Below are 21087 nucleotides of genomic sequence, written 5' to 3' on the forward strand. Positions count from 1 at the left end.
CAGGTGTATTTGTTTACCTGTACATGGGCGCCTTAAAAACAACCCAAAAACATGTTGTTTTTTTAAAAAATACAAGTTTTTTTTTTTTTTACATTCTGGATTTGCACATAAGAGTGGTCAAAATGATAATAAAGTGTGGACCACTCTATGCCAGGAAAGTATTTGGAGTAACTTGCATAAAGCTGCTGCTTCCTATCCATGCATTTTCCTTTCCTGCCTGTTGTATCTGCAATCTAAATTTCTATTTTTAATGCAGTAGTTTTGTGCAAGAGCAGTTCTGTGAAAAAGAACTGTTTTAAAAAAATAGAAAGTATTGCATATGTGCCTTTAGCAGCAACTGGTGGAAAAAAGATGGGCTGCTTTCTTTCCTCTGTTTTTTTCGAAACAAGATGTCACTACATGTCAAAATCAAAACACACAAACCCAGCCTGCCAGCACAATGTGCTTCAGTATGTCCATAGTCAGATAGCATGTGATTTTATACTGAATTTTCTTCCCGTATCTGATTATCTGTAGATAGGGGAGAATATTAATTATGTGTGGGTAAAGTGAGGGCTGCCACTAGATATTGTGTGGACACCACCACAAAAATGAGAGAGTGACAATGGTAGCTTCAAATCCAAATTCAACTCCAGTGTGAATGAGCCCTTAGATAAGAATTTTCCAATACTGCATATAACAGGAGTCATTTGGGAGCTAACAGCAATGGGGAAGAAACAGAGCATTCCCTTCTTCTGAGTACCAGACATTTACTCTCTTTCAAAATCTAAGAGAGCACCCGTCAAATGCTGTAAGTTGACACACAGTTGGACATGCCAACTCTTAATGCCAAATGAAAGGTTTTTAATTGCCTTGTTTAGAAACAATGAAAAGCTTTCCAAGTCACATTCACTGCTCCTGGTTTCCTACTGGTTAAACCTCCCACTGGAACTGGAAACAGAAAGCTTCACTACAAAGCCCACAATGCAATGAGACTTTCTGCAAAAGATACGTTCACAACTTAAAGGATTTCATCCACTGGTGTCCTTTGTGCAGAATTCTGTCTGCAGCCCTAGTATGATAGATAATAAGCCCGCCAGCCCTACAAAGATTTGGCCAAGGTACCTTATGAAAACCTCTCCACTGTTCATCAAAATCTTTGGAGGAAGCCCTGCTACAACTCCAATCTTTTCCTGAAGTTAGCTTGACAGGAATAAGGGGCAGGGGTTTCTTCATAAGCTTCCTGATGCTATTCCCTAATCAGAGTTGTTCACCAATCTATTTTCCTCCTCCTCCTCCTCCAAAATGTGTTTTTTTAAAAATAGTTAGGTATTTGGAAACCCAAGCCAATGTTCTAATTGCTGCCATTCCATTCACTGCTATGTTGCTCTGACATTAGTTTTTAGAACTATGATTACATATCACAGCATTTCTTTGTGTATGGTTATGCTGTTGTTTTGCATTGCTGCTCTGAAGTACTGTTGCAATGTGGCTGTGCATTTCAGAATAAATGAGTGAAAGGAGAGATACAACACGCTAGCCTACCTTCCTGGCCATGTACAGCTTTCTTACCTTGGCCTATATTCATTTTTTTTTTTAACTGCCAAATGCATCATACCCAACTCTCATCTTGTGATCCCCTCTGCTTTGGATTCCTTTAAATTGGCCTCCTGGGAACTGGACGGCCCTGCCTTCGATGTGGAATGAGTCCAAACAGCATTTGCTCCCTCCCAAATCCATGGCTTGTGTTTACGTTTGTGCATAACCCTCTCTTTGTGTGTGCAATATAAATAGAAAGCACCCACACCCACATCCTTGCAGAGAGCCTATATAAATTTATTTCCTTTCATAATCCCCTTTCAATCAGACTTAGACTAGCTAAACAGAGAGGGGTTACCCAGGATACAGGTAACCATATGACTCACTGGCAAGGCTTCAGCTATTAATCTTTAGGAGATACAAAATGAAAGCAATTGCTGTTTTACTGTAATGGATTAGAGCCTACGCCACAAATCGCAAAGAGATAGTTTGTGGAAAGCAGTCAGTCATATACCAACTGCTTAGTGGACTTGCTCTCTTACGAGCTGCGTTATCAGTCACTAAGGAATTCACAACGATTTTCAGTTTTTGCCCAAGATGCATTAGCCAGGCAGCTCATCACTTTTTCGGCAGCAGAGCCTCCAAGTGACAGGATATGCATTGGCAACGTTCTGTGCTGTAACGTAAGATGCTCCATTATTCTTTTACATAGGACTTTCCATTATGGGAAAGAAATAGATCATCATGAAATATGGTAGGCAAATTAGTAAGCAGCACAACGAAGGAGAACATTCCCCTCACAGATGCAATTCTCAGAGCGGCTTAGCAGTCAATCCCTTTTTCCAGGTAACTCTGGGAATTGTTGCTTTGTGAGGGGGGAAAGCAGTATTATTATTATTATTATTATTATTATTATTATTATTATTCATACCCTTTCCACCAGGGTGAGTTGCCCCAGCACAGCTCTCAGCTGTGCCAACAAAGGTCCGTATAGTTAAAGCCATGGTTTTCCCAGTAGTGATGTATGGAAGTGAGAGCTGGACCATAGAGAAGGCTGATCGCCGAAGAATTGATGCTTTTGAATTATGGTGCTGGAGGAGCTTCTTGAGAGTCCCATGGTCTGCAAGAAGATCAAACGTATCCATTCTTAAGGAAATCAGCCCTGGGTGCTCACTGGAAGGACAGATCCTGAAGCTGAGGCTCCAATACTTTGGCCACCTCATGAGAAGAGAAGACTCCCTGGAAAAGACCCTGATGTTGGGAAAGATGGAGGGCACAAGGAGAAGGGGACGACAGAGGACGAGATGGTTGGACAGTGTTCTCGAAGCTACAAACATGAGTCTGACCAAAGTGCGGGAGGCAGTGGAAGACAGGAGTGCCTGGCGTGCTCTGGTCCATGGGGTCACGAAGAGTCGGACACGACTAAACGACTAAACAACAACAAGCTCTCAGCACCTTTAACAAACTAGTTCCCAGGATACTGTTACAAAAGTCAGGTGCCTGCCCCTCTCTCTGCTGAGCAGTAGCAAGAGCCCATGGGGTCCCAGGCACCCACACAGGGTCTGTGTCCCTTTGGATAAAGGAAGAAACAGCAGAGACGTGTTTTAAGAAATATGGTTTATTCACCTATTTACACCTTCAGCCTTAATGGAGGGAATTCAGATCTTACAGCATCATCATTTCAAGAGGTAGAAGCAGAAGCAGCCTGCAGCCAGCCCCCTCCCAAGATGGTTCTCAGCTCTTCTTCTCCCTTCTCCTTCCCTTGAAAACTCCCTTTTCCTGTCCCCTTAAACACAAACCCTATTACCTTGGTAACATCTCACTCTCCAGGCGAAATAATTCCTCTCCCTAATGGCCCATCAACACCTTTTGTCATGTTAACAGGTTTGTTCATTAAGCCAGCCAAACAATAGATTTATGTCTGTTTTAAAGTAGTATTAGGTAAAGGTAAAGGGACCCCTGACCATTAAGTCCAGTCATGACCAAATCTGGGATTGCGGGACTCATCTCGCTTTATTGGCCGAGGGAGCCGGCGTACAGCTTACGGGTCATGTGGCCAGCATGACTAAGCCACTTCTGGTGAACCAGAACAGCGCACAGAAATGGTGTTTACCTTCCCACCGGAGCGGTACCTATTTATCTACTTGCACTTTGACGTGCTTTCGAACTGCTAGGTTGGCAGGAGAGGGACCGAGCAATGGGAGCTCACCCCGTCGCGGGGATTCGAACCGCAGACCTTCTGATCGGCAAGTCCTAGGCTCTGTGGTTTAACCCACAGCGCCACCCGCGTCCCTTATAATACTACTTAAAAGGTAGTATTATACTGCTTTAATTGTACACTGCAAGTTGGGCCTGAGATAAAATCCCTTCACCTTAAAAGCCAGCATATCAAGCAGAGTTGGGTCCAGGTATAGTAGAGACCTTCAGCAAGACACCCTCCACAGACCACCCAACATCACCTCCTTACTGTCCTTCTCATGACTTGCTCTTCTCTTCATTTCCATCATTTGCTATCACCATTTTGGCTACCAGGAAAAAAATCCACAAGCATAAAGGCAGTGACGTTGACTGTTCTGCCTTCACACTACCATTGTTTCCTGGGTGAGTGCACAAGGTGGGTCAACAAGTTGAAGAGGAAGTACAGGTCATAAGAAGAGGTACAGAGGACTCTTGTCCTCCTTAATAGATGCCCAAACATGAATGCCAACCTATTAAACAATTTTGGAATGAAATATATGAAGAAATCAAAAAGATGTTTAAAGTATCTTTCAGTAAAAAACCGGAGGCATTCCTTTTAGGTATAATCACAAACGATATTCCTGACAATCAAAGGAAAGTATTCCTTTACGCAACGGCAGCTGCCAGGATGCTTATAGCAAAAAATTGGAAAGGGAGAAAAATTCCATCAATGAAAGAATGGCAAATTAAATTTTGTGAATATATAAATCTGGCAAGACTCACAGCTTTCATAAGGGGACAATCGGACCAGAAATTATTAAAAGAATGGGGATGTGCTAATGAGTATATGAAAAAAACATTGTTCTGGAGTAAGCATATCGGTATGTAATGAATGCAGGGACGCGGGTGGCGCTGTGGGTAAAACCTCAGCGCCTAGGACTTGCCGATCGCATGGACGGTGGTTCGAATCCCCGCGGCGGGGTGCGCTCCCGTCGTTTGGTCCCAGCGCCTGCCAACCTAGCAGTTCGAAAGCACCCCCGGGTGCAAGTAGATAAATAGGGACCGCTTACCAGCGGGAAGGTAAACGGCGTTCCGTGTGCTGCGCTGGCTCGCCAGATGCAGCTTGTCACACTGGCCACGTGACCCGGAAGTGTCTGCGGACAGCGCTGGCTCCCGGCCTCTAGAGTGAGATGAGCGCACAACCCTAGAGTCTGTCAAGACTGGCCCATATGGGCAGGGGTACCTTTACCTTTATGTAATGAATGATGCTTTGCAGAGTTAAAGAAAAAGAAAAATGGTGTAAAAAGTATAAAGATAGAAGTAATCTACATTAGACACAACAATTTAGAAAGAGTAAAATTTTTGAGGTCTTAGAACAAAGGAAGGAAGTCAATATGTTTATATGTATGTAATGACTAGATTAGAATGAAGATATGGTTTTATTTGTAGATGTGTGCTTTTTTGTTATTGTGTGTTCTGTTTTTCTTTCTTGTTTGTATAGTTTTATTTTGGATTCAATGTTTGTAATTTCTGTTGTAATTTTGCATTGAAAATAAAATTTATTAAAAAAATAATAGATGCCCAAACATGCCAACCCTTGATGCTCCCCAACCGCAACATCAAGGAGAATGGTAAAAAAATATGCAGCTCTCCTTAACGCAGTCAAGCAAATAACTAGGTCGTGTTACTAGGTGGAGCAAGGAGAGCACACAAGTAGCAAGAATAAACATTTAGACAGTCATTTTCACTAGTTGCCCAAGACATGTTTAGCAGAAAGAAGCAAGTAACATTGACTATGTAAGCAAACAAGGCCACACCAAAAGCCAGGCATCCAACACACAACATGCTGCACTTTCAAGAGGCACCAAGCTGGCATCTTCAAACATGAAAAGAACCTGGCAAAATGATTAGTGCCACGTGGCCCTAGACCATCAGCAGCACACAATGAAGGATTATTTAAACCATAATTAGCAATTTCCTGTAACAGCTTGAGATCCCTAGCCCACTGTGCAGAAAGTTTCCAAGCCCTCCTGCTGCAACTCAAACTGTTTGTACGTGCTCATCTTCTGCCTGCAGTTGCCAAACACTGAAGTGAGTCACACACATGCACACACAACTTATATAAACCCCACTGTGCCCTTTTCTTAATTAATCACTACAAGCCCTAAGCAGTTTACCTCCAGGCCACAACAGGCCACCAAGTATTGATTTTCAGAGCAAGATTGCCCATAAAATCCAAAGCTCAAGAAGCAAATGTTTATTGTGATTGATAAGTGTAAACTGTTTAATTATTACTTTCTGATATTTAATTTTACTGCTTACTATTTTATTCTAACGGATTATTGAATATTGTTTTATTTGATGTTGTTGTTGTTGTTTAGTCGTTTAGTCGTGTCCGACTCTTCATGACCCCATGGACCAGAGCACGCCAGGCACTTCTGTCTTCCACTGCCTCCCGCAGTTTGGTCAAACTCATGCTGGTAGCTTCGAGAACACTGTCCAACCATCTCGTCCTCTGTCGTCCCCTTCTCCTTGTGCCCTAAATCTTTCCCAGCATCAGGGTCTTTTCCAGGGAGTCTTCTCTTCTCATGAGGTGGCCAAAGTATTGGAGCCTCAGCTTCACGATCTGTCCTTCCAGTGAGCACTCAGGGCTAATTTCCTTAAGAATGGGTGCGTTTGATCTTCTTGCAGTCCATGGGACTCTCAAGAGTCTCCTCCAGCACCATATTTCAAAAGCATCAATTCTTCAGCGATCAGCCTTCTTTATGGTCCAGCTCTCACTTCCATACATCACTACTGGGTTTTATTTGATATAAGATGTTTATTTTAAAGTTATTGTGACTTTTTTGTATTGGATCAGATTGTTCTTACATGTATGAGCTCTGCTGTCTGTTTTTTGTTTTTGTTTTTTGCTTCTTCAGCTTGTAAAGCACCTTATAAACCATAGTAATATAAAAAGGCAGTATACAAATTAAAAGTGAAAAGACAAGAAAATGAAGTATCTAAGTTTAAATGGCAATGTCACCCCATGGCAGAAACAAAGCTTCTTAACATTAGTGTCCCAAGCAACTTTTTAAAAAACTATAGTTGGGAATAATCAGTATGTTTAGAATCCTGTATAGAAGACTATCCGTCACAGAGTAGGACCACCCTAGAAACACATTATGTCAGCTGCATAAAAATTCTAAACCCACTTTAAGCAAACTTGAAACCAAGCTGACATATTTTTAAAGAATAATTGCAGTCATTGGGTGTGGGGGAGTGTCTTAAGGTGCATACTGCATATCTATAAAAATGCACCTTAAGACACTCCCCCTCCCATAGATGAGTGCATGTTTTGTTTAGACATGTCTCTGCTCTGTTTTAAGTTTGCTTAGACTGGGTGTAGAATTTTTATGTAGCTGACAAAATCAGCAGCTTCCAAGCATCCATTCTAAAGTAAACACCATGTAATGGCTAGGCCATCAAATGGAAATGCAGAAATCCCCCAGGTACTCATGCATGCATAGGTACCAAGAGAGGAGAGGAATTTAATTGGCATTCTGAGTATCACTTCGGATTGTGACATGCATCTTTTGCGACCTGTTTGTCATTGAGATAAGAATGTGTTGCGGTCCTGGAACAAAGATAAAGTGAAAAGAATGTGGCAAGGAAATAAATCTAAGCCAAGCAACAACCACAGTCACAACTTGTAACTTATGAAAAGCCTGTTTTCATTTACAAGATGGGAAAGATGCAATTCCATGTTTGTACTTGTGCCTATCTGGAATAAGGCCATCTAAATTAAAGTTTTTCTTCAATTGCTACAAACACACAAACACACAGCCAAAGAATCCTTCAGTTTCCTTTCTCTCACTCTATACTGAAATATATTGCCTCATCCTCATTACATTGTTCAGTTTCTGAGAATATTTGAACATACGTGGATATGCACAAACATATCCACGTATGTTCAAATATTTCTATATGAATATGAATATAGAAATAAAACAATAGCACTAGATTTGAGCTAGAACTGAAGGAGATTCTTGTCCTGAAATGAATAAATATGTTCAGATGCACTGATACTTAATCCAGTTAACTTAAGAAGAGAATGTGCTAAAATACACTAAACACAGTTATATTTTTAAGGTTTTTAGGGGGGGGGGGTTATTAAAAAAAAAAGAGATGAGGTTAAGAAATGGAAGTGTGAAAACATCAGCTTAATTTTCAGGCCTCAAAAACACATTAGACTTTCCACACTGGGATACCTTTCCTACAAGAAAAGGCCAATGCAATTGGTTTTGTGCCCTTTTGGTTTAGAGAAATGACAACAGTGTGGGTGGATGGGAGAATGCCAGAGATTTATAAAGGTCACTAAGGTAAAGGTAAAGGTACCCCTGCCCGTACGGGCCAGTCTTGCCAGACTCTAGGGTTGTGCGCCCATCTCACTCAAGAGGCCGGGGGCCAGCGCTGTCTGAAGACACTTCCGGGTCACGTGGCCAGCGTGACAAAGCTGCATCTGGTGAGCCAGAGCCGCACACGGAAACGCCGTTTACCTTCCCGCTAGTAAGCGGTCCCTATTTATCTACTTGCACCCGAGGGTGCTTTCGAACTGCTAGGTGGGCAGGCGCTGGGACCGAGCAACGGGAGCGCACCCCGCCGCGGGGATTCGAACCGCCGACCTTTCGATCGGCAAGTCCTAGGCGCTGAGGCTTTTACCCACAGCGCCACCCGCGTCCCTTATAAAGGTCACTATTGGTGTGGAAAAACATGAGACAGGCATTTTTTCACCTTCTCTTACTAATAACATGAGACTTCAGTGTCCCTTGATTAAACCGGCTGAAGGTACATTCCTGACTAGGGCCAGCCATGAGGCAGATTGAAGCAGCCATCTCAGGTAGTGGAATCCAAGTGGAGCCTCCAAGAGCATGTCCCTGTTAGCATTTCACTCCTCCGTTGCTGGATGTGTGATTGTTATATCACATGTCAGTGTTTACTTTCTAGACTTCGAAAGTGTGAGAACGGAAGTCAGTCTTATCTCTCTTCCGCTGTACTGTACTTTTGTACTTCTTTACTCTCTCTCTCTTGGAGAAGAGGTGAGAGGACACCATGATTGCTTTGTCCTGTATATATTGCTTAATAAATGCTTAGAATGCAACACTCATGCTCCACGATCGTTTCTGCTATACTCTGCTGAGTGAGCGTACACATGTCTTTTTATATGTGTCGCTGGTGCGCACCGGGACTGATTTAGAATAGAATAGAATAGAAAGTCACACTTTGTTGGTCAGGTGCCATTGTAAAGGCTGGAAAATATAAATGTGACATGGACCCCACTGTACTGTTTGAAGTTTTGGTTGTTTTTTTAAAAATGTATTTCTAGAGTTCAGGAACAGAGGAAAAGAAAACTTGTGCTGGCTCCTAACCCACAGCCAGTAGGTAGTGTCAATTCAGAACCGCTAGATCTACAACACTGGAATTATCCTGCCTTTCGGATGACTGACTCAAGCATGATACAAATATGAACTGCCAAGAGTGGTGTAAGGAGATTGTCACTGCCAAACTCCTCGAGCATAAAGTCTCTTAACAAATGATCAACGTGGCCACTTAGTGTTTTGGCGTCCACATGTTAACGGGGCAACATTTTTGTAATCTGAAAACCACTGTAAGCCATTTAATACAGTGATCAGATTTCTAGCTTCCAAGGCAGTGGAACAGAATTTGTGCAAGCCTTAGTGATGCTCCGTGAAGGTGAGAAAGCAAGATGGATGTCAGAACCTGTCTATGCATTAAATCCTTCTTATCTGCTACTAATACAATCCAAATAATAAAAAATCTTGTTTTCATTCTGGGGGCTCTGTGTGCATGTTCCAACAGTCCCTTCCCCCCACCACTGGAAAAGCAAGAAGCGGCTGCAGTGGCTTCTGGGTTCTGGCAAGATCTTGTGAGAGTCCTGTGAGATGGTGAGGGGCTCTTGCAAGATCTTGCCAGAACTTGGAAGCCGCAGCCGCATGACCCAGTAAGCGGGGTTTTGGCATGGGCTTCGAAGGGGGAGGCAGTGTGTAGCAGGCAGTGAACATGCAGGCTGGCACCTTCCCATTTTGCCTCAGGTGATGAAATGGGATGGACCACCCCTGTTCATGATGGGCCAAAAGAAGTACTGCTTCACAAATGAGTAATTAACTTATGAAACCACCTGTAGGGTCAGCCACTGCCTTTGATGGCTTAAAAATGGTTAGATGTACAAAGGATGAGTCTATCAATGGTTGCTTCACTTCCATGCTCAGAGGCGGTGCATCTCTGAATACTGTTGTTGTGGTTCTTTTCCAGTAAGGATTTCATTGGGAAGAAGGTAAAAAAAATGGTTGTGGGGATTTAGAGGGCGAAATGAGCAGTTATGGTTTTAGCACCAATTTTCCCCTGCAGATCTCACCGACCCTTTTGTGTTACAAGGCAATCCTCTGCTTGCTTCACAATACAGTGGAACCTCGGTTTTCGAGAGTCTCGGAAAGCAAACAATTTGGAATCCGAACACCGAAAATCCAGAAGTAATTGTTTCCATTTTCAAATGCACCTTGGAAGTCCAACGGCTTCCAAGGCGCACTTTACATTTTCCCCCATTGACTTTCCATTGACTTTGCAACCAGCCCATTGATCCTCAGTTTTTGAACATTTCGGAAGTCGAACAGTCTTTCGGAATGGATTATGCTTGAAAACCGAGGTTCCACTGTTTGTTGTTCCACCTGCAGCAACTTTCAAAAATGCCTTGTTTAAAAGGGAGCGCCATCCGTGTTTTTAAAGTGGGCGCCAGAGTACACACATTCACACAAAAATTTCTGAACAGAATGATCCAAAGTATTTTTGTTCCTGTTCATACAAATAAATCCATCCATCCAAGCACTCTAAAGTTCTTGCACAAGTGCTCCCTACAATATCCCTGTAAAGTATGCACTATTTTTTCCTATTTTGAATATGGGGAATAAAACGTAACAGTGCCAGAGGCCAAGATCAGAACAGCTACTTTAGGACTTCCTGAAAATTTGGACAGGCCTAGTGGCATTTTTTCATTTGTTTCTTTGTGGACAGGAAAACTTCACTGCCATGTTATAATTAATTTTTTTGAAGTCTATTCAATTTAAGAAGCACCTTGCCATGTGACATTGGGAGCTGGTGTTTAAGAAATGCAAATCCAAAGCCTAATTGAGCCCATGTCCCAGAAGCTGTCATCAATTGCTTTGGATGCTGGAATAAATGTCAATGGCTGAGTTTAGAAGCAAACTGAAATCTCCTAAATCTCAGCCCTAATACTACCTTCCAGATTTTATTGATTTCCTAACAGCCACATGCATCCATGCTTAGCCACCATTAAACAAGCATTAAAATCCATTTCCAAAGACTTATGTACACCACACAGTAGGCACTTTCTGAGCTTTAGACTGATAATCCTGTTAGCTACAAGCCCAATCATTTCTTTTTTAAAAGGATGAGATTATGCAAAGGAGAAAAAGGGGAAAGTATTTTGATCTAGCACAGGGAAGGAGAATTATGCCAACAAGCCTGAGGTCTAAAAAAAGATCAATATATTTTAAAGATTTCCCCTGACTTCTGGATTATTCGCTGTACATTATACTTGGCAATTATGAGATTTAATGAAAGGTTCATGTCAGAAATCATTCCTTTTCCCTGAAGCCAGTGTTTTTTTCTTTTTCTTTTGCAGGGGGCAGGACTCATTAATTTGCTCTGAACCTGGGGTGTGTGTGTATGTGTCGTCTGAAATTTTCATGACCTTTTCAGATACAGAACAAGCATGAATTATTGACAGCTACTGCAATTTATGTGTAAATTTGAAATATCATGTATAAACCACATTAAACTGCAAGGTATGACATTCCAAAACCACATAGACACACCTCTGTATCTTTTGCTTTTGAATGATATGGTTCACACCTATTTCCTTTTGTGCTAATCATTTTTTTCAGTGTTGTTTTGGTTCTGTTGCCAATTGTGGTATGTTACAAAGCAGCAGCTTCTCACGCCTCTTCTGGCTTTATGAGAAAACCCAAAGCTATTTTGTAGCATGATTTGTATCCTATTCTATCCTATTCTATTCTGAAAATCAAGAGGAATAAGTAATAGTTCTCTAATAGAATTGCAAGACCCAAAGTGGGATAGTTTTTTGGCCTGTTCAGTTATGCACTTAGGAAAATTCTTGTACCAGTTGTGGGCCTCCAGGGCTTTGTTTAGAAACACCACCCACTGACAGATATCATGAGCAACTTATTCTGCACTATTCGGATGAAACTCAGAAGTCCCTATAGACACAGGAGAACTAAAGTGAGACGGAGTCAAAACAGAGTCAAAACTGCAACAACATTTGAAGGGAACTTTTCCCATGACACATGGAATAAAAAGGGTCCATTTAGCATACTAGAAAGTGCTGGCTGGAGGGGTCTTAAGATGCAATCTTAACCCTACCCACCTGGGAGTAAGCCTCATTGAATTCTTTAAGATCTACATCAGAGTAGATGTGGTTAGGGTTGCTCTGTAAATGGGAATCAAAAAGTACAACTCCCTCTAGGTTTGCTGGAGAATTCCATTAGAAATGGAAATGGGGGAGGAAATTGCTGCCATTTGCATTTTGTGTGCTGCAATTTGCATACTGCATTTTGCATGCAATTTTCATGTTCGTCTGGAGTTCAGGAACGGAAATCACGCAAGTGAATATGAGCAGTATTCACTACCGTTGACTTTCGCCCCAGATATTATGCAAATAATTATGTTATTTCTGCATTGTTTTTGACACTGCCCTTCCATTGAAATGCACTGAAATCAGTTCTGTTATTAATTCCGTGATAAATTACATTAGTTTCAACCATAGAGGACAGCAAGATGAGCAGCATACGTTTTAGCACAGGCTGAACTGCAGCAGAATAGAAACATGACTGATTGTGACATACACGGAATGAGGTGGGAACCACTGCCTCCTTACATCCACACTCCCCTCTCAGAAGCAGGAATCCTACCTAATGCTATTATTGCCCCCTTATCCCACCTAAGGATGCCAATGGAAATACAGTTGAAAGTAGCACCTAGACATGCTGCTTATGTCTAATGATGGTGGCTAGCCATGATGGAAGCCATGCTCTGCTTCCATGGTTGGGGACAGTATGCTTTCTAAAGTTGTTTTAATTTGTTTTAAATGTTGTGTTTCAATAGTGTAACCCACCTTAGGACCTTAGGGTGAAGGGCAGGTAATTAGTATTAAATACCAATTGCTGAAAACATGAGGGGAGAGTGCTCTTGTGCTCAGGTCTTGCTTGGACATTTCCCACTGGCAAAGGTTCGGCCACTGTGAAAACAGGATGAGGGACTACCCGGCCATTGGCCTGATCCAGCCAGCTCTTTTAATTTTGCTCCATATGAAGCCTAGTAGTGGAATCCCATCATGGCTTCATATGATCAGCCCCCACTCTTACAATTAAACCATTGTTTGTAGCATTCAGGCTAAATCTTTGGGGTTATGGTTTGAACCCACTGTACTTTCTTGTCCATACTGGGGTGTCAGAAACAATTGATTACTGTCCTATTTAAAGCAACCATATATATGTATGTGTTTTTAATGTATTTTTCCATTTGCATTCCACTTCTCAACTGCACAGTAGCCAAAGTTAAAGCAAAAAATGAAAATTCATGTTCTGCAACCACAGGCGATTCCAGCGGAATTATAGGTAAACAGGCTTGGAATGCCAGTCTCAGTACAGGAAGAAATTAAGGCCTCGCTCTTGGAAACAGCAGGTGAGGTGAGAAATGTGTTCTTTGGCAGCACACCACAGACTGCAGCTGTGTATGTGAAGCCCCCCATCCTCTCTTCCCCATATTAAACAAGCTCCACTCCTTCAGTCTTCTTAGAAAGGATATTCTCCAGACCTCTAAGCAATCCTGTTGCTTTGCTCTGGATTATTTCCAGCTTCCATGTGTCTTTTTTGAAGTCTGGAAATGACATAGTACTCACACAAAGCTTCCCTAATGCCGGGGAGAGGGGTGGGGGAGAATTATTGCCTCTGTTTTACTCATAATGCTCCTTTCCATGGAGCCCAGTATGGCATCAGCACAGCAGTACAAAGCTAATCAATCATCTTATCTGCTAGGACCCCCCCCCCCTCCCTTGCCCTGAAGCCATTTCCGCACTGCTATTTGCTAGGAAGACATATCCCAGCTAGTAATTATGCATTTGTTTTTACCCATCTCCAGAACGCTGTATTTATGCTCGTTAAATGTAACCCTTTTTATTTCTGCCAATCCCCCCCCCCCCAGTTTATCAAGATAAATATTTATTTGTGGCCCTGTCATTGCAAAGCACTTTCAGCCTCTCTCGGTTTGGCGTTACTTGCAAATCTGAGTTCTGTACTTTCTATCCCCCTGTTAACGAGTGTATTAAATAGCACTAGACCAAGATTTATATTTCCACAAGTGTCTGCTCTATCACAGAGATGCAGAAGAATGTGTCCTCATACTCCTTCAGGCATCTATATAAGGAAACTGTCTCCTGGATTATTGAATTTCTAATATCTGCACAAGCAGGGAGGCAATTACAGTTAGAGGACACCTCTAGGCTGCTCGACAGGTACACTAAAAATAGGATAGTTGAAACAGCTGTTTGGACATCAAGAGGTGACAGGTGAAAGACGTTTCAGATAGATAGCTCTAGGTTCCTGAACTGTATTTAGGTAATGCGTTTTCTGAGTAGACCAGATCATAGCAGGTACAAGAGCCTCGGAGATACCTTGAGTTATTGCCAATCAAGCTCTAGGGGAATACATCTGAGTCAAACTACACATGTCAGAGTGTACCATGCGATTTCACCTGAAAAGTACTGTAACAAGTGGAGGCTGTAATGAGTGGAGGAAAGGTGGATTAAGAGTTAAGAATTTCCCCTCTCTCAGAATTGTCCTTTTAGGTGCTTTTACCCCACTGGGGAGAAATGGGGTCCTGCATGTTGAAGCACAGGGGAAATAGTTAAGTCCTTTCTCTAATGCCATAACTCCAATTCAAAGCAGGGTACCCTTTCAAGAGAAAGTTGGGGCACAGGATCCCAGATCTCCTGATGTGTTGTCCAGTTGTGCCCTAATCCAAACCAAAGGGCTAAAGCAAAACACCAGTAGACTGCTAGAAAGATGCATATGAATATATAGTTGAGAACAGCAGCTGGAAAGAGGATGCAAATTCCCAGATGAAGGATGATTTTAATGGCATATAAGTATGGAGTGTACAAACTTTACAATGGATTGTCTTGGCAGGATGCTGCACCTTAAAAGTCTTACAGAGCTATCCACAAACCCCAGGAGGCGGCCGTAGGGCCTAAAAGAGTGTCCCTACCTCAATCACAGCTGTGCTGCTTGCACTGGCCAGGATGGAAGGGATGGAGAGGAGTTAAAATTGCAGTACAGCAGCTCCCAGGCTGGCATAGCAAAGAAGCCTGGGTAGGGTCTGTTGCCACCATAGGGTGGCAGCAGGGATGGCCCAAGATCCAGTAGTTTCTTTGCCAGCCTTGCAAAACTCCATAAGGGGGGGCGGGGTTCTGCAGGTGTGTTGAGGTCTTCTGCACTGGTGGACCTCCCTTGCAACCTGGCCAGTCAGGAGTTTGGATTGCAACCTTATAAATGCATGAAATTTAAGTGCTCACATCTCATATTGCATTACTGAATTGCACGCCATTTGGAACTGAAACAAACAAGAGCCAAATAAATAATGTAGGTTACCGTCTACCCATTCCATTGTTTCCATTGTTTTATTCTTATCACATCTCATACACAGACCTGCACAGAGCTTTGCAGAGAATGATTAGACATGAAGATTGCCTACGTAAATAACCCTGTGAAGGAAGGTTTCCTAAAGTTGTACTGCACCCTGCACATGTCTTTCTTAAGGAACCCGTGTAACATGTACTGAATGGGTGCTGGATAATGTACATTTCGTCACGTGACGCCGAGATGCTTAGCTGCAAAAATTGATGTTTGCTGTGACTTTGCTCAGGCACAAACAGTAAGTAGAGGATTTAATGTCTAAATATATCCATTAAATTCACAACAACAGTAATTGGGAACCTATGATTCTATTATATAAATGCATCTCTCAAGACAAAACAGCTTGTGAAACATAACATCAAGCACTTTGGTTAAACATCTAGCCAAGAGATGGGCGAAACCTGTTGTTTTATTTCTGCTGCCCACTGTCTGCACCACAGTCTTGGGAATCCACAAAAGCGCTACATAGTTTTCTGGGTACCTTGCTTTTAAAACATACTCAGTTCAGAATGTTTGTCCAACCCAGTTGTTGTCCACTGCTTTTCATAGGCTAGGTGGTCCCAATTTTAAACCACCAGCAGACTTGCACAAGAGTTTGCACATACAGCTCCTGCTGGTATCTCCCCCCGCCCCCCGATAGAAAATAAACCTAAGCTGAGTTCAAGATAATTGCCTGCATTTGCAAAATGGTTGTGGACTAGTTGGGTATGCCAAAGCATGACTTAGGGTGAACACACAGGAGTGTGTTCCACTGGGGATTGTGGATTGTGACCACTGTGGTCTTGCTGCTGCAGTACCTTACTTACTGCCAGTGCTTTTTTGCTTTAAAAAATGTTGAGGGGTACTCTCATTTTGACTCAAGAAAATCACTATTTTATAGTTCAAATAGGGAAAAATAAATACAGTGAATGGACAAAAGTACAAAGATTCACAAAATGTTTAGGGGTATGCGTCCCCCTGCATCCCCCTCAGGAAAAAAAAAAGGACTGGTTATTGCCCATGGTTTTTCTGGAGCAAGAATGGAAAGATTTGTCAATTTCAGTTCTCTCAGTTTCTCATTTCTGCCATTTTAAATTTAGTTCTCCACATTACTCCACAGAAATTTGTGTGTGTGTGTTTTAAAAAAATCTTCACGAAAAGTTCTTCAGCAATTTAGTGTGAATTTCTCCTAATGAACTCATTTTTGCCAGCGGTTTTGACTAATGTGTACATCTTTGCAAGCAACTGCTCATAATGGAATGCAATTTTGCAAGCTATCTTCAGAAACGCATTCATCTTTATGCACCCCCCCAACATATGCATTTTTTTGTAAACAGAGATCGGTTGGAGGGCTCATAGCAAAATTCAGGTGAGTGCGAATTTCAAAGGCTCGCTGTACTTTGGCTCTCACATTGTTTCAAATGGCAAAAACATTGAAAGATTTGGCTTCAGATGAGAACTGGATCAAGCTTCTTCTCTATCCCTCATCAAAAGCAAGACAAAACACAAATCCTGGTCTAGACAACTTGCTAATTCAGATCATGGCTTTGTTCACAGTAGCGCCACAGGAGGACCAGGAGAAAACCATTGTTGCCACCATCCCTTCTCCAGGAACTCACACATTTGTGGTAAGCTGTTTGTTTGTTTGTTTGTTTGTTTATTAATACCCCCGACAGGGATTCCAGGCAGCCTACAGATAGAAGAGTTTGACTTAGCAGGATGTGTGAACCAGAACAATATCCTCCATGGAATTGGATCAACTGGATTACTGCGCCATTAGAAATAACAAGCAAAAACTGTTTTTGATCTATCACTTAAAATTATGTTCTTCTGCTCATCGGAAGCTCCATGAAATAACTGGTGCCTATATTTTCCCACAGCGGGTGGCGCTGTGGTCTAAACCACAGAGCCTAGGGCTTTCCGATCAGAAGGTTGGTGGTTCAAATCCCCACGATGGGGTGAGCTCCTGTTGCTCGGTCCCTGCTCCTGCCCACCTAGCAGTATGAAAGCATGTCAAGTGCAAGTTGATAAATAGGTACTGCTCCGGTGGGAAGGTAAACGGCATTTCTGTGCGCTGCTCTGGTTTTGCCAGAAACGGCTTAGTCATGCTGGCCACATGACCCGGAAGCTGTCTGCGGACAAACACCGGCTACCTTGGACTATAAAGTGAGATGAGCGCCGCAACCCCAGAGTCATCTGCGACTGGACGTAATGGTCAGGGGTACCTTTACCTTTATAATTTCCCTGTGTCAAACAAACCAGTCAAAAGTTGGCACCTATTTTAACATGTGAAGAGACTATATAGTCTAAACCTTTTTGAAAGCTGTTTATTGATTTACTCTTCAAAAATCATAACATAAAATGCCATGAATTAATTTCCTGCATGTTAACAGCTGCCAGAAAAGCTACATGAAATAATGAAAACAATGCTGTCCTGCCTATGGGAGAAGGGGAAAACAAAACAACACAAATGCACAGTTACGTCACAGTGTCTGAGATGGAGAATAGATGCAATGCACAAAACATGTCATTGCCGGAATCGAGGGGGTAGCCATGCTATAGTCTGTTGCAGCCACAAGGCTCTCTGATGCTATATTCCAGATCTGTCAGAGATTTTTGCAGGATGCCAAACTCCTTACTTTGCTAGGATAACAAAATAATAGGATTTCTGCATGCTTCAAAAACCAACTCCTTATTCCTGAATAGAAAAAGTTGAGATTTTGCATTGCTTAAAAAAATTCCAGGTGCATTGCACCCTCTGCTGGTCAAGGATATTCTTTACACTGAATGACATGCACCAAGATTAAATAACATACTGTATTTACTCAAATCCAACGCTCACTTTTTTTTGGGTCAAAGTACGTTGCGAAAATTAAGGTGCGCATTAGATTCAATTAAGGTGCGCATTTTTTGGTTTCAAGGTTCTGAAAATTGAGGTGTGCATTAGATTTGATGATGCATTAGACTTGAGTAAATACAGTATTTTTGTAGGATACCATCCCCCCCCAAATGCACACTCATTTGTGCGTTAACATTGCCTATATTTTTTCTTTCCATGTGATAAAGCATTGCACATCTTTCTCTGATATTTCTTTTGTTAGCATTCATAATTAGAGGCCTGGTTGAGTATCAGCCTGACACGAGGCTCATTGTCCGTAAGCAAAAAAAATAAAAAAATAAAAAATGGTGCTCAAATCTCCTTACCTTGGGCTTTTCATCCAGTATTTGCTGACGAATCTCCTTGTGCTTCTCCACAAGTCTTTCCTGCCTTTTACTTTGAGCGTCTTCTAGCTAGAATAAAGCAGGGAAACAATTCATTGTATTCAAACATGTGCATTTCATTCTTCAGTTCTATACTGAAGTAGTTCTGTCCAGGATAGAACAGTATGACATAAGCATTCTTAGTAGAGTATTTGATTTGTTTTTCAACAAAACAATGCTTATTGATATATTATGTATACTTGGAGATTTAATTTAAAACCTTACATTCCCCCCCCAAGAAATGTGCAGTTTAAAACACACTTAAGAATACTAGAAGAAACAGCTGAAGTTTATAGGTAGTTGATAGTAGCATTTAATCACGCCATCATCCAGCACCAAAAATTAGACAGCTTTGCACAGTTAAGGATGAAGCCAGGACTAATTTTATTTCTTAGCAAAGAATAACAAGTAGGAAGAGTGAGAAATAAAAAAGAATGCCAACAAATCAACACATTTTCTTTGGGGGGGGGGTTATAACTAAAAACACATGTTCTATTGAACATTGTTGTGTACTTCTAACTTTCACATATGCTGCAATGCAATTTTTTGACATCAGCTTCTGAATCAATTGGCATGTATGCTATACTCACTTAAACAGGAATTTCTGTTCATTGGCCCTAGCATTGTTGCCCTCTCCCTGTTACCTATTGATCATCCTCCACTCAATAGTCAATTTCAAACCTTCATGCATTTCACAAGAATGGGAGGGAGACTACTGGCTAAAGCTTTGTTCACTAAGCCTTTAAAAACTGCAGCACAAACCTAGAAAGGCTACTTTTTCTGAAGAAAAGCAACTTCGGGAGGGCTTTATGAGTGATGCAAGAAAGCATCAGATAAGGAGCATTCAACTCTAGCTCTGACAGTCATTTCTGATCTTCCTGTAATGTCACTGCCCCTCCTCCTGCCCCAGAGAGTTGAAACACCAGTGGAATCTCACAGGAGGAAAAGTCTCTGGGAAGGACCTGGAGCAGTGGAGAAAGGAATAAACACCTGCTTGCTACCCACTACTGCTCTGCTCAAAGCGGATCCCTCTCAATGGCACTTTTGCTCACAAAAAGCAGCCATCAGCTCTGTGTTACATGCATGTGTGTATAATGCGTAATGGCTAACTTGTGAAGCCTCAGCTATAGCTCCTCCACATACCTATGTTGAGCCAAAGCCAAGCATCCATCCTGCTGGGTCTGGGACTGCCTGTTTCACCATTCCTGGTGAGGAAATGATGGCTTTTGCATCAGTTTTTAGCTGGGAAACTGACCCCGAGTTCTGGGAAATACCTTCTCTCCAGCTGAAATTGATGCAAACAGTGTCATGCTGTTCTTTCCAGCAGAAATGGATGCTCTTTGGCTACCTCTGCTGTCTCCCTTGCCATCAGGAAAGTCACTAGGTAATTGGGGAGCCGAGGAAGGGAGGGAGGTAGTACCAGGTGTGTGATTTCAAGGTGCAACAGGCCATGCTCCCAGCCTGCTCATGACAGACTATGAGAAGCGCCAAACTTGACTTGTGCCTGCCTCCCTGGAATCAAACCAGGTCATTTGCCATTATGAGCCCCTACATTCAATTTCCTGTGACAACATTTTGCAATGTATTGTAAATGCTGGAAGGGGACTCTGCTCAGATTTCTTAGAACAGCTTTGAGACATTACCTTACCTGCAGGAAGAGGATTTTTTAAAATTCTCCACACTTTCTGTTCCTCCGCAACATCAGATCTGAAACACAGGTGATAAAGTTTCCAACATTCCTTCACATTTCAGATGTGATATTGTCATGGGGAAACACTTGGCTCCTGCACAGCAAGATAATATTCAAAGTGGCTCTTGGTAATTCTACAGAAGATGGCAAACCAAGTTTACTAAAAATGTAGCATTGCAAGGAACCATAAATGCAAGATATCTCTTTTCAAATGACAAACACTGTTTTCATTGCTCTAACATTATTACTCCGTGTAAACCAAGATAAGTACTGGAATTTGCCTGTTATCTTCATGCCATATGCAAATACAGAAAGTTTTGATGAACTTGTATGCAGTGGACTCACCCTTTTAATGTATTGCACCACCTCCTGAATATATGATCGAATCATTTCTGTCTTCTCCCTGGGAGCAAGATTAAAAACTACTGATTCCATTCCATTAATTTTTAACTGGCATTATTAATGCATAATTTGCTAGCTTCTGCCACAAAGATCCTTCTCACAAATTCTTTGTACATTGCTTTAACTAAATAAGGGGAAATAAAAACCAGACAGCCCAGAAGCTACACATTATGTTCTGCATTAGAAGTGGTTTGACCAGAGACCACAAGTGGACCACACAAACCTTGTGAATATTGTGTCATATTGGTTCTTAATGTGTGAGGAAAGAAACCG

General features: G+C 42.0%; 1 protein-coding gene across 2 annotated transcripts in view; it reads right to left on the reverse strand.

The window, feature by feature from the left end:
• PLCB1 (phospholipase C beta 1) overlaps positions 1–21087 on the reverse strand; it is a 468615-nt gene that overhangs the window by 38915 nt on the left and 408613 nt on the right. For both annotated transcript variants that reach the window (XM_028722210.2, XM_028722211.2), the window contains exons 30-31: positions 20758–20815; positions 18666–18752 (exon numbers count right to left, since the gene is read on the reverse strand). In XM_028722210.2, the coding sequence (XP_028578043.2) occupies positions 18666–18752; positions 20758–20815 (145 nt within the window). The remainder of the gene's footprint in view (positions 1–18665; positions 18753–20757; positions 20816–21087) is intronic.

This window comes from Podarcis muralis, chromosome 3 (genome assembly GCF_964188315.1).
Source record: "Podarcis muralis chromosome 3, rPodMur119.hap1.1, whole genome shotgun sequence".
Classification (NCBI taxonomy): domain Eukaryota; kingdom Metazoa; phylum Chordata; class Lepidosauria; order Squamata; family Lacertidae; genus Podarcis; species Podarcis muralis.